The 14824-nt window shown below is 45.7% G+C and overlaps 1 protein-coding gene across 1 annotated transcript in view; it reads right to left on the bottom strand.

Moving 5' to 3' along the window:
* slc7a9 (solute carrier family 7 member 9) overlaps positions 1-12603 on the bottom strand; it is a 35213-nt gene extending 22610 nt beyond the window's left edge. Inside the window, 2 exon segments of the mRNA XM_030726451.1 lie at positions 11312-11430; positions 12481-12603. Of these exon segments, the coding sequence (XP_030582311.1) occupies positions 11312-11416 (105 nt within the window). The 5' untranslated portion in view covers positions 11417-11430; positions 12481-12603.
* Positions 12604-14824: the final 2221 nt, after the last annotated feature.

The raw sequence follows: 14824 nt of genomic DNA, 5'->3' as shown, positions 1-14824 counted from the left end.
ACTCACATTTAAGGTTGTGCTAGATTAATCACTTATAACTCTGAGATTCAAATTCAGCATTTAAACACTTTACAATCTCTAACATTACATTTTCCAGGTTGATAAACTGTCAAGACGCTTAGCTTTATACTCTAAACAAATGCAACAACACATCAGATTACACATTATGAGGATCTTACAGATCTAAACACAAAATTAAACCGAATTTGTGCATCTCACAGATATTCTGATTGAATAAAGCGACATATCTCCTTTGAAAACCCATGCGGGAAAACGTATTTCACTTTTATGCAAAACAACTATAGTTTACATCTTCAAAACAACACAACGTCCGTTTACACAATTAAACAAATGTTTGACAATAATCAGATCAACTTACCACGTTGGGGCAATGTTATTTGGATAGTTAAGTGACAGGTTTAATCTTTGTCTGCTTTGTTTTTTCTGTTTGGCTCTCTGTAGCTGAAAAGGCTATCGTGTCTCTTTCTTCCTTGCACGTCAGACAGCCCAAAAAATGTAAACAATGATTGGAGCCCTCTAGTGGAAGGGAGTGATACCAACAATTAGAGAATACAGAAAAATTATATTGAAGTTAAAGGATACATTCGATGAGGAGAGTTTCTCAACCAGATCCTGAAACTGCAACCTCTTGATGATGAATGTTTGTAGACATTGTTATGTGAAGTTGAGGCGGTTGTCAATGGCATACCAATAACAAGAGTGTCAAATGATCCCAGTTATTTAGAGGTACTTACACCTAATCACCTACAACCAGTACTGCCACCTGGCCTATCTCAGAAGGAGGGACTTGTATGTCAAGAGAAGATGGAGACAGGTGCAGTATCTTTCTGAAATCTTTTGGAAACGGTGGACTAGCGAATTCTTGCCACTTCTTCAAGAAAGACAGAAGTGATTAGTGACCAGGAAAAATCTGAAACCAGGAGCTGTTCTCATAATTAATGACACAGCACCAAGGAGTTCCTGGTTAATGGGAAAGGTTGAGAGAACAATTTCTGATTCAAAGGGATTTGTTAGATGTGTGTTTATCAAGACAAAACCTAGTGTTTTCGAGAGGCCCAGAGATAAGTTGTGTTTGTTGCTTGAAATGGATGAGAAAGTTTGAATTTTCACATTATGTGTTGAAGATTTATGTTTAAGGCATAGGATTTACAGTATGTCTCATATAGGATTTGAGTTTAAATAAATGAGTTAATTCTGATTTTGTAAGCACCATTTATATTTACTTCATAATATACTGAGGTAATATTTTTGATGCACATTCTTAATTTCATGTTTGAGAATGTTTCATTTGTTGTTTCAGTTTATTTTGAAATGTTTAACAGGAAGTTGAACTTTAATGTGAAAGGTTTGTGTGTGGAAAATAAAGAAGCAAATGGTGGAGCCACACAATAGTTTTACCATCGTTGTTGCTAATGAACTGACGTGTTAAAACAGTTGCTAGCCTGTCCCGAGTGTGGTTATTTTAAGTATAAGATTAAGTGAGAATGAGAAGAATTAGATAGCCACTACACAATGTATTTATAGTTAGAGAAGTAACTCATGTGAAAACCAGAGAGCTGTCTATGGGTGAAAAACAAGCAATTGTGAAGATGGAAAATCAATCAAAGCCATTGAACAAACAATGGCCATAGCCAGTATAATCGTTTAAAATATCCCACAGAAGAAAGTCGCCACTGGTGTACTAAATAAAGTCAGGTTTATTTTTATAGCACATTTAAAACAACAGTAGTTGACGAAAGTGCTGTACATTTAAAATAAATAAAATAACATGAAACATAAGATAAAGTGACAGTTAAGACAGGAAACCTAAAATAATAAAACCCTGAGTGAAAACACCAGTATTATACCTAGGACTCAGTCTGATTTAAAAGCCAGAGAATAAAAATGGGTTTTCAGATGGGTTTTAAAAGTGTCAACTATTGGAGAGGTCCTGATATGAAGGGGCAGTTGGTTCCACAGTTTCGGAGCAACAACTGCAAAGGCCCGATCTTTTCTGTGCTTTAATCTTGACCTCGGGACAGTTAGGAGCATTTGCACAGCAGACCACAGTAATATAGTAATGTGCAAACTTTAAAATATCAGAGAGATAAAAAGGCGCTAACCCATGGGTTGCAGAGCCACAGGTACGATTCACTGATAAGCGGGTTCCAGTGACCACTTGAGATCCGAGGAAAGCCCATTCAGAAGATTGCGGAGATCAACCATCGGAGAGGCCACCAGGCAGGTTTTAAACTTAGCTGACACACAACCTTGTTTCCCCCGTAGTCTGTGGTGTTTCTTGTTGGTAGGAAGACAAGCCACACACACGGGTGCCATCTTGGCATGAGTAACAGATGTCGAACAGGTAGACCAAGGAAAACAACAGCAGTTTATGACAGAAACATTTTAAGTGCTGTAAAGACCCTAAAACAACTGTTAGTGACATCAGCAACAACTTCCAGAGGGCAGGAATGAAGGCATCACAATCCACAGTTTGCAGAAGACTTTGTGAACAAAAAAGTACAGAGACTTCCACCGAAGATGCAAACCACTAATTAGCAAGAATGTCACGGCCGGCGCTGAGACAGGCGAGGAAGGACCAAAACGGAGGACTCCAGAGACAGACATAACTTAAAAGAGGTTTATTAAGGTTGGGAGGAGAATGAATACAAAAATCCTACGGAGGGGTGACAAAGGGAAAACACAGGGAACACAGGGAACACTGGAACACGCTGGCACAATAACATCAACGACGCAACAAAGAACACATGGAAACTGAGGGCTTAAATACACAATGGGTAATCAGGGTAAGAGGAAACAGCAGGGCACAGCAGGTGAGGCAAATTAAACTAATAACACATGGGGAAGCAAAACTAAACACAAAGCACAGGGAAAACCAGACTGTCAAAATAAACAGGAAGTGACTAACCAAGGAACATGCAGACTCAACACGGGGAACAGGCACTCAGACTCAGGACAGAGACGCAGACTAGTCACAACACTAGGAGACACAAGGAACCAGAAATGACTGAGGGCAAATACAAAAGATAACAAAACAGAAACAATACCAAGAAAACATAAAACACTGGCCCAGGACATGACAGTACCCCCCCCTCAAAGGCCGGCTCCCGACGGCTAAAACAAGAAACAAGACCAGACCAGGGCGGGAGGCGGGGGACCAGGAAGGAGGGCCCGAAACAAAACAAAAACAAAAACAAAACCCAGGCGGGGAGCAACAAAGGCTGGGAACAAAAAACAAAACACAAGGAAGCACTGGGGCAAGACTAGAGCACAAGAGCAAAGAGACAATAATCAAAAGGAACAGAACAAACAAAAGCAACGGCACAAGGCTGAAAAAATAGTTCCTCGGCGACAAGGAGATGACACAGGAGGCCGACCATGCTCCCAGCGGCGGCGGCGACGAGGAGGAGAAGACACTGGAGGCCGACCGCGCTCCCAGCGGCGGCGGCGACGAGGAGGAGAAGACACTGGAGGCCGACCGCTCTCCCAGCGGCGGTGGCGACGAGGAGGAGAAGACACTGGAGGCCGACCGCGCTCCCAGCGACGGCGGCGACGACAAGGAGAAGACACTGGAGGCCGACCGCGCTCCCAGCGGTGGCGGCAGTGACTCACCGGAGCCACAACAGGCCCGGATTCCCCTGACCCCAGGGCGGTCGAGGACATAGGACACTCGGAAGGTCCGGACCGGGCAGGACCCCCTGGCGGCTCGGACTGAGCGGGACACTGGGAAGACACGGGCGGCTCGGACTGAGCGGGGCCCCCTGGCGGCTCAGACTGAGCGGGACACTTGGAAGACTCGGGCGGCTCAGTCTGAGCGGGACACTTGGAAGACTCGGGCGGCTCGGACTGAGCAGAATCCCCTGGTGGCTCGGACTGAGCGGAGAACCCCGGCGGCTCGGACTGAGCGGAGAACCCCGGCGGCTCGGACTGAGCGGAGAACCCCGGCGGCTCGGACTGAGCGGAGAACCCCGGCGGCTTGGACTGAGTGGAGAACCCCAACGGCCCGGACTGAGCGGAGAACCCCAACGGCCCGGACTGAGCGGAGAACCCCAATGGCTCGGACTGAGCGGAGAACCCCAATGGCTCGGACTGAGCGGAGAACCCCAATGGCTCGGACTGAGCGGGACCCTCTGGCTCGGAGCGCTCGGACTGAGCGTAGACCCCCAACGGCTCGGACTGACCGGGACCCTCTGGCTCGGAGCGCTCGGACTGAGCGGAGACCCCCAGCGGCTCGGACTGTGGTTCAGGATTCCCCGGCTGCCATGCAGAGCGCGCAGCCGTCTCCTCAGACGACCGGGGTGGCTTTGCAGGTTGATCAGGTGAGTCTGACGGAGGTGAGGACTGAAGAAGTGCGGGTAGAAGCACTGCCAAAGGCCAAGATGCTGTAGAGGGCCTCGGAGCAGGCTGAGTGGCTGTCATCCAGGGCAGCAGGGGCTGCTCAGGGGACAGTTTGGGTGTGTCAGATGAAGGTGGTGTGGAAGCAGGCTGGGAGACAACCGGCTGCGTGAAGGCAGGCCGGGAGACAGGGAGAGCTGACACTGGGGAAGCTGACACCGGAGGCTGAGAGGGAGCTGACACTGGAGGAACTGACGGAGTGCTAGGGTGAACAGACACTAGGGAAGCCGACTGAAGGCTAGAGGGGGCTGACTGCGTGGAAGCTGACTGCGTGGAAACAGAGTGCGTGGAAACAGACTGCGTGGAAACAGACTGCGTGGAAACAGACTGCGTGGAAACAGAGTGCGTGGAAACAGAGTGCGTGGAAACAGACTGCGTGGAAACAGACTGCGTGGAAACAGACCGAGAGCTAGGGAGAGCTGGCTGCGTGGAAACAGACCGAGAGCTAGGGAGAGCTGGCTGCGTGGAAACAGACCGAGAGCTAGGGAGAGCTAGCTGCGTGGAGGCTGACTGCGTGGAGACTGACTGCGTGGAGACTGACTGCGTGGGCTGAGGGAGAGCTAAGACTGAGGGTGCTGAAGCGGGGAGAGCTGGCACTGGGGAAGCTGAGCCCAGGAGAGCTACAGAGGCTGACTGAGAGTGAGGGAGAGCTACAGGAACTGACTGGGACTGAGTGGAGGCTGGAGCTACAGCTGACTGGGACTGAATGGAGGCTGGAGCTACAGCTGACTGGGACTGAATGGAGGCTGGAGCTACAGCTGACTGCTGAGGAAGCGCTGCAGGTGACGCTGAAGACTGATGCGAAGGCGTGGGCCTGGCTGCCCCTACCCGAGGAACAGGAACGGGTGCAGAGGTCAGCCCGTCCGTGGCTGCCCCCTCCCGTAGAACAGGAGCAGGAACATGTGCAGAGGCCAGCCCGTCCATGGCTGCCACCTCCCGTAGAACAGGAACAGGTGCAGAGGCCAGCCTGTCCGTGGCTGCCCCCACCCGCGGAACAGGAATGGGTGCAGGGAGCTTCACAGAGGCTGGCGGAACCTGGGGCACCTGGAGATGACCCGGCGTCACAGCTGACTGGGGAGACTGAGAATGATCTGATGCTACAGCTGACTGGGAAAACTGAGAACGAGCTGGCGTTACAGCTGACTGGGGAGACTGAGTATGAGCTGATGCTACAGCTGACCGGGAAGACTGAGAACGAGCTGGCGTTACAGCTGACTGGGAAGACTGAGAACGAGCTGGCGCTACAGCTGACTGGGAAGACTGAGAACGAGCTGGCGCTACAGCTGACTGGGAAGACTGAGAACGAGCTGGCGCTACAGCTGACTGGGAAGACTGAGAACGAGCTGGCGCTACAGCTGACTGGGTAGACTGATAATGAGCTGGCGTTACAGCTGACTGGGAAGACTGAGAATGAGCTGGCGTTACAGCGGACTGGGGAGACTGAGAATGAGCTGGCGCTACAGCTGACTGGAGAGACTGGGAATGAGCTGGCGCTACAGCTGACTGGAGAGACTGGGAACAAGCGGGAGCTACGGCTGACTGAGGCAAGAGTGACTGGGGAGGAGTGTGACGATGCTGGGTGCGCCGCCTCCTCCCTGAGGTGGATACCTTAGACACGGCGACCGCTGGTTCCTCCTCCTCCCTCCAGATCTGGGCCAAAGATGTGGCCGGGCTGCTCTGCTGTGGCGATGAAGACGAGGACGTGGTGGGACAGGTGAGTCAAAGTAATGACGGCGGGTCCTGAGAACGCTGGGTCGACAGTGAGGGCGAGCTGCCACTGAATGGGGGTGAAGGCGGAGGAGAGGTGCCGGGCTGCAGAAGGAGTGATTTGGCAATGGAGTCCAGGAAAAAAAAGAATCCTTTCCCTGGACTGGGCAACCAATATTAAACAGTTCGAATTGTAAATTTTTTCGGAGCATGATAACTGAGTGGGCAAGTGAGGCAGTGTCGGGATGGGTGAGGAGCCAAGTGGAGGAAGAAATAAGTCCACAACAGAAAGCGGACTGCATTAGTCGGTGGTGTTCGTTAGTGGCATGAACAATTTTCATGGAAAAATCCTTGAGCTCCAGGATTTTTTCGTTTTGCTCGAGGAGGGTCCATATGTCCGTGGGGTCCACAGTGTGGTTCGCGTCGTTCTGTCATGGCCGGTGCTGAGACGGGCAAGGAAGGACCAAAACGGAGTTCTCCAGAGACAGACATAAATTAAAAGAGGTTTATTAAGGTTGAGAGGAGAATGAATACAAAAATCCTACGGAGGGGTGACGGAGGGGTGACGGAGGGGACACTGGAAGACGCTGGCACAATAACATCAACGACGCGACAAAGAACACATGGAAACTGAGGGCTTAAATACACAATGGGTAATCAGGGTAAGAGGAAACAGCAGGGCACAGCAGGTGAGGCAAATTAAACTAATAACACAGGGGAAGCAAAACTAAACACAAAGCACAGGGAAAACCAGACTGTCAAAATAAACAGGAAGTGACTAACCAAGGAACATGCAGACTCAACACAGGGAACAGGCACACAGACTCAGGACAGAGACGCAGACTAGTCACAACACTAGGAGACACAAGGAACCAGAAATGACTGAGGGCAAATACAAAAGATAACAAAACACAACCCGAGAAAACAGAAACAATACCAAGAAAACATAAAACACTGGGCCACCGGCCCAGGGCATGACAAAGAAGAATAGGAAGACCAGGCTGGAAATTGCCAAAATGTACAGAGGCAAGCCCCAGAAATTCTGAGAAAGGATCTGCTCATGATCCCAAACATAGGTGCTCATCTGTGAAACAGTGGATGTAATGTCATGTCTTGGCTTGCATGGCTTCTTCTGGGATGGGCTCATTAATCTTCACTGATCATGTCACGCATGATAACAGCAGTAAAATGAACTCATAAGTCTACAGAAACATTTTGTCTATCATTTTAAAGAAAGATGCAATCAACCACATTGGGAGATCCTTCATCATGCAGCAAGATAATGACTCAAAGCACAGTAAACAAAACACTTGTCAAAGCTACAAAGGAGTTCATCAGGGTTTCAGACTGGTCTAGTCAATCTGTAAACTTAAACCCTATAGAGCATACATCTTATGGCCACAGCAACACCGCCAGTGGAAGACATGTTAGAGTTGGATTATAGGGACAATGATGAGAACACCTCAGAGCTCCTCATATCTGACGTTGAGATGGAAAAAGATTTTCATACCCTTCTCTCAGGCTGTCAAGCCTAACACTGTGACCACCTCTCAGGGCGAGGAGGAGAGCACACCAGCTTCCCCCACTCCCAGCAAGGCTGTTAGGGCACTGAATTTTTCCTCTATGCTCACTGCTTACTGAGCTGTGTGAGGATATGGCATCTACGCCTGACCCAAGCATGTGGGAAGAGATCACTGTGAATATGGACATTTGCCTCTATGGGGATGATGGTATTGTAGGAACGCACCAGATAGCTCAACCTGACAAAGAGGAGAGAGGGAAGGATGATCTCTTGGACATGCCAATTGTGCCTGACGGCATTTCTGGGACTGCTTTGTCTTCCATGCAGCAGAAATGTGAAGCACGAAAGAGGGAGGATGAGGCCCTCATGCTCTGCCTCCCTTGGAAAACTCGACTCAGGCAGTGATTCCACTAAATCAGCAGGCCAGGAAGAAGAAGAAGAGAGTGGCCTTGAATGAATTTCTCAGAAAATACAATTTCAGGATGCTCATCCATGCATCTCTGATACATTTATTGTGCCAGGGCCACTGGCTCACTCACTGTTGGCTTAAAGGACTGACAAGACAACAACTGTGGTTTAGATATCAATGCCAGAGGAGGAAAAGTGTACAGGACAGGGACTGCGATCATGCCAGTTGCATACAACAGCATACAGACTGATCCTATGGAGCAGCAAACTCACATCCTGGGCTCTCTAAATCTGGGAGTGGATCTGCAATCCAGAGGTGCTCCGTTATTCAGCTCGGCATCCAGCCAATGTCCACTTTTCTTCTCCTATAGTGTTGCTGCTGACTTTAGCCTAGGCTAAACGTGTCAGTGCTATTCATGCACTTTCAGCACACCCTTCATGTACTCATTTTTCATTCCTTGGGCAGGCCCTCACAAGGGCAGGACTATTACTAAGCATGACTCTCACACTGGATTGTGGATGCAATAACTCTTGTGTATACATGTCGGGGCTGCAGGCTGACTCCACTTGTGGACTGGCAGCATCCTGGGCCCTGTTTAAAAGGACATCTGTGCAGCAGCAAACTGGTCCCCAAGCAGTACTGAGCTCTGGGTCCTCACTTAGATAGGTGAACTACTTGCTGGCAATTACTTGAGATAAGCCTGTCTGGCAATATGGGAGTCTCCATTTCCCCCAGTGAGACATTGAAACAATAGCTAGGAATGAGAACTTTAGTTTACTTGCTCAACCACAGTTCTCAGAGTAGCATGAGTGAGAAGTCTTACCAGACAGCCCTTCTTGCTGGGGCAAAGTGAGAAGAGGTGCTTATGTTGAATAATGACTACGTAGTAGTGCAAGCTACTTAAAGGTGGGTGGCTTTGCCTGACATGGTCATTGCAATCACCAGCCAAGCAGTACTGGTGGAATGAGATAAATGCTTCTGAGGAATAAGCAGGGAAACGGATCCCTATAGTGACACATCTCTGAGAACTGGGGTTATGGTTTAGGTTTTTTTTTTTTTTCTAAAGGAGTCACTGTTTTGAGTGGATATTGAGTTTCTGAGCTGGCGAATAATAAAATCTGTTTCGCAGCCAGAAAATCAAGACTTCATGTTGTATTTATCAACTGGCAGAATTTAAAAATGTGTTTCCTGTTCATTAGCCAACTCCTTTAAAGACTTTTAGTTGTGTGGCTGAGCCATGCACCCTAGAGACTATTTGTGTTCTTCAGCCAGCAAATTTAAAGACTGCTTTTGATGCTGAATCGGTCCCCCCTCTCCAGAGACTGTTAAGATTTCTTGGCCAGCTTACTCTGAAGCTGTGTTTAATATAGCCGTTCCAATCCTTACAAAGACTCCTTGGTGTGGTGCTCCACCCAGGACCTACCCAGAGACTGCCCCTGTTCCTATTCCGAGGGAGGGTGGGTGGCTAGAACCCAGCCAGTACCTGCACTTGTCCCAGTTCCCAGGGTAAATCAGCAGTGGGCCCCGCAGAGCAGTCCCAATCATTGGACAAGGTGCCTGAGGAGCCCAACCTGTGTATTCGATGCATCTTGAGCAACCCAAGCTGCCAGAGCCAGCTGAGCATCCTGCACTTCCCAAGTGTCCAGAGCCGGAGCTGCAGTGTCCACTTGATCTGGGTCCCGAGCTATCCATGTCCGGGACCCTACTGCAGTCTTATTCCTGTTTGCCACACAGCACTTTATGTCAGTTACTGCATACAAAGGATTTGGAACTAAATATTGTGTCTTATTCAATTTGGCTGTTCCAGTATTTTTGCTCACAAGAAAAATGGGTGGGTTCAGACAAAATACTGTAAATACTTGAAAGCAAAATCTGAAATGAACTGTCAGTCTATAGCAAAAATAAAGGGATTCGCCTCATTATTCCTATAGGGGAGTATATGTTCTGTTAACAGTGAAACTACTGAAGGAATGTCACACAGTCAGGGTAAAAGATTACACATTCTTTCTATTCTAAGGTTTTGTGTATCAAAGCAAAATAAAAATAATAATAAAAGAAAATGATGGTCCTTAGCAGATCTTAAAATTAGGTTACACTCCACTTGTAGAATCTGAACAAGCTCTTTACCCCATCAATCTATAAGTGGTGGAAACCATTCACTTGCCAATCTTCCAGGAAATTGGACATTCCAGGAAATTCACCCCAAGGCTGTTCAGTTCTCAGAGAAACTGTAAAAACCTTAGAGTTACATCTTAGACTCTACGGGCCTCAGCATGTTAAATGTTGAGGTTCATGAAAGTACAATTAGAAAGAAACTGAACAAATATGCCTTATTTAGAAGGGTTGCTAGGACAAAGCCTCTTCTCTCTAAAAAGAACGTGACAGCTCAGCTTAGGTTTGCAAAGTTGTAAGAGTTGATTGGAGTGATCCTTCTGGAACAATATCCATCAGATAGACCAAAATGGAGATGTTTGGTTATGATGCACAGTGCCACAGTGTTTGAGGAAAACCAAACACAGTATGTTAGCACAAATAACACATACCATCTCTCAAGCACAGTGGTGGAGTTGTGATGATTTGGGGTTGTTTTGCAACCACAGGACCTGGGAACCTTGCAGTCTACCTTGAACTCCTCTATATACCAAAGTATTCTAGAGTAAAATGTGAGGACATCTGTCTGACAACTAAAACTTGGCCTAAAGTCATGGACAATGATCCCAAACACATCAGGGTGGCTGAAGAAGAAAGAAATCAAGGTGTTGCAGTGGCCAAGTCCAGACCACAACCTAACTGAAATGCTGCATAAACAAATGATCACAAACCTCTGTGAATTAAAGCAACATTAAGTGTGGGAAAAAATTCCTCCACATTGATGTGAGAGAGTGATAACGATTATTTGAGGCGAGATGGTGGCTTTGCTTTTATGCCAGAAAGGGAATTGCAGAAGTCTACAGGAAAATATGTGTGAATGTCTTTTTCCAGGTCAGGGTGAGAGTAACGATTTAAATTATCATAACCCTTTCAGTTCCCATAAGTTTACCTTAGGGCTTATGGAGCTTATTAGGGGGCCTGCAAAGCACTGCTGAGTGGATGATTGTGGCGTTAATCTGTAGAGACGATTGTTGTGGCACTGCCTGGTACTCAGTTCTAGGCCCCAATACTGTTAAAAGGTGCAGATGATGATCGTAAAGTGTGAAAATCTAATGAGACTTGTTCTCAGGAACCCACATGTACATAAAGGACAGGTTCACACTCACATCCTTTTGAAGAGCAGTGGCCTTCACCGCCTCCTTAACATCTTTGGTGTAGCCAGTGGAGCCATTCTGTGACTCCTTCCTTTTTCTTATTTCACTTTCATCCATAGCAATCCAGTGGTCTATGAGGAAACAAAAATTAGCACACATTATGGACCACTTGCATTAACTTTTACAAGAACCACATCTTTGTTGTCCCAGTAAAAGGTTATCATGGCATGATAAGGTTTACAGGGAAAACTCTGTCCTTCCAAGGGCAGTAAATGTTCCCTTCCATCAAGCTGTACAATGATTCTCAGAAATGAGAAAACCAGCTCACTAAAAGCCCACCCAAAACCAAATGTATTCACACATTTAATCCCATAATCTTTCAGATTCAATTATAGTAACAGGAACAAATATGACTTGATTGCTCAAATTTTGATTCTTTTGATTCATTTTGGCACAGGCACTTTATGCTGCAAATCTAATATTATCAAATGTCACTGGAGCAGTTCAAGATAGACCTTCGAGAGACTAAATCTAGAGAAAACAAATGAAACATCTTTATTTGTATTTTGTGTTGATTTTAATTTTATTATAAGGTGAATCCCCATGTATAGGCCATCATTTCTGTGGTAGTTTTTAATAACAATTATGAATATCTAATTTTTTGATTTGTAAAATTAGTTTTTAAAAAGTTTAGTCAGCCTTACCATGCAATAAAAGAGTAAAGCATTTAGATTTGGTACTGGGTGCTTTTTAAGCCAGTAATGATGTAATTTGCCACGCCACTATGTAATTGCTTTATCCAATCTTATATACTCTTATATTCATTCATGCATTTGTACTGGAACAAACAGCAAACACATTAGCATTGTAATCTTAAACTCCAAGTACAGACTTAAAGTTATACTACAGGAACTGGTAGAGATTGGCACTGAGCCAAACGTTAAAAAGACACTTAATGATAATGTTTAACTACAAATTGTAATGTTAAAACCTAACATATATTGAATAACTAACCTCTCCTTCATCATAGATATAAATTGACATTTAACAATAGTTCTGTTGATAAGCGCTTTGAGGCAACTGTTGTGATTTGATGCTATATAAATAAACTTGAATGGAGCTGAATACCATGATTCATAATTACAAATAAAGTAATATTTCAAAAACTCATTTTAACTTACTTGTGCCTTGGGGGAAAACCTCAGCGTTCTCAGTGAACCTTGAATGCAGCTTTTTCAAACCCAGGTGCAGTGTTGTGAACGCACAAATTACGTTAAGCAAAGTTCAGTGAAGTAGAGCAGAAATGTCTGATGCAAATAAAAAAAAAACAGGAGCTCCATGAGACTGAGCACACTCCTCTGGTGGGAGGTTCCCAAATGTGATTGGATAGCACTACATAAGAAGGGGGATGGGGTTAAGGCAAAGTTCTGGGTTAATGAAATCTACTGAGCAGAAGCTTTTAAAATGGGGTTACTTTGAGCAACTGCACCTACATTTTTTTCTTAACTTTTGATATTGCACATACAATAGCAAAATTCTAAACACACAAACACTCCCAACTCTGTGAGGAAAACAGTAATTGAGTATAAGAACAGGGTGACACTATAACCATGAAAAAAATCATGTGACAAGCATTATTTGATTTTAACTTATTTTTGAAGATCACTTAATCTGTTGCTCAGTAAACGGTCCAACAATCCTAGTTAGAAACTGCAAGTGATCACAATGTTAATGTGGCAGAACCAAAACAATTTTATTATTGTTTTGATACTGAAGGAATTCCTCCTTTCTGAGCTTACCTAGCCTGACTTCCTTCACAATGCCTCTTTGATAAGGATATATGACACCCCTGCAGTTGTGTGCTTGTAGATTTGTATGTGTGCTCATGTTTGGCATTCCCTTTCTAATCTGCCCTGCATTTCCTCTTTTCTCATGAGAAGCCTCAGCCTCTAAAAGAACTTGCATTTTTGAGTGTTTTTATTTCTAACAGGCCATTTTAAAATATGCTTATAGATGTTATTATGCATGTTTTTACTTCAGCATTAATTGCATTAATTGTCACAGAAAGATGAACGTGCCCTTTGCTTCTACAGTACATGTGCGAAAGCCCCAGATTAGGTTGCAAACATTTATTGTCAATGAAATGAGAGAATCAAGAGAAATTTGTCCATATAGTCAGCTTTGCTTATGTAACCTTGCATAATAAAAACAGAAATTAATTTGATGATACTTTAGCCTTTTTATTTACACAACTTCATAGGCATCTGTTTTAAGAAATGATGGACTATGAGGATTTTGCACTCTGTATCAACACTGATATCTGTGGATCAGTTAAGAGCAGATCAGATAAGATAATCTTTTTTAAGCCTGTCTCGTTTGCCAGTTTTTGCAATCAGAATCATGATCTGAATGTACTGTTGTGCCATATATAATTGCTTTTCTCTATAGGCTCCTCTTGTTAATGTTTTTTTTCTTTTTCTTTTATTTCTATTTTCATTTGTGTTATTGTTCACATAAGTGTATGTGTATTGTGGCAATGACAGAGCTGACAGGCAGAAAAAAGCACAAAAGAAAAAGGAAAAGTGGGGAGAAAATAGGAGAAAAAGATAAGAATAAGAGGGCAGAGCACAAGTAGAAAAAAACAATGGTTCACCAAATGCTGCACCTGTTAAAAAAAAGAAAAATATAAAAAAATAAACCTAACAGTACCTGGAAAAAAATACACATACACTAAAAATACACAAAACTACACATACACTATATTCCATCCATCCATCCATTTTCTTCCACTTATCCAGGGTCAGGTCACGGGGGCAGTAGCCACCTCCACCAGCTCATCCGGAAGGACCCCAAGGCGTTCCCGGGACAGTCAAGAGATATAATCTCTCCAGCGTGTCCTAGGTCTACCACAGGGCCTGCTCCCAGTAGGACATGCCTGAAACACCTCACCCAAGAGGCGCTCAGGAAGCATCCTAGTCAGATGCCCGAGCCATCTCAACTGGCTCTTTTCGATGTGGAGGAGCAGCGGCTCTACTCTGAGCCCCTCCCGAATGGCTGCGCTCCTCACCCTATCTCTAAGGGAGAGGTCAGCCACCCTTCGGAGGAAGCTCATTTCTGCTGCTTGTATTCACAATCTTATTCTTTCGGTCACTACCCAAAGCTCATGACCATAGGTGATAGTAGGAATGTAGATCGACCGGTAAATTGACAGCTTCGCTTTTACGCTCAGCTCCCTCTTCACCACGACAGACTGGTGCAGTGTCTGCATCACTGCAGACGCAGCCCCGATCCATCTGTCCATCTCCCGTTGCCTTCTCACGTCACTCTTGAACAAGACCCCAAGATAGTGAAACTCCTCCACCTGGGGCAGGAACTTGTCCCTGAGCCTGAGTGGGTACTCCACCCTTTTCTGGCTGAGGACCATGGCCTCAGACTTAGAGGTGCTAATTCTCATGCCAGCTGCTTCACACTTGGCTGCGAGCTGAAGGCCCCCACCCGATAAAGCCAACAGGACAGCATCATCTG

Source organism: Archocentrus centrarchus, chromosome 3 (assembly GCF_007364275.1).
Source record: "Archocentrus centrarchus isolate MPI-CPG fArcCen1 chromosome 3, fArcCen1, whole genome shotgun sequence".
Classification (NCBI taxonomy): domain Eukaryota; kingdom Metazoa; phylum Chordata; class Actinopteri; order Cichliformes; family Cichlidae; genus Archocentrus; species Archocentrus centrarchus.
This window is presented reverse-complemented; position numbering and strand designations above follow the sequence as displayed.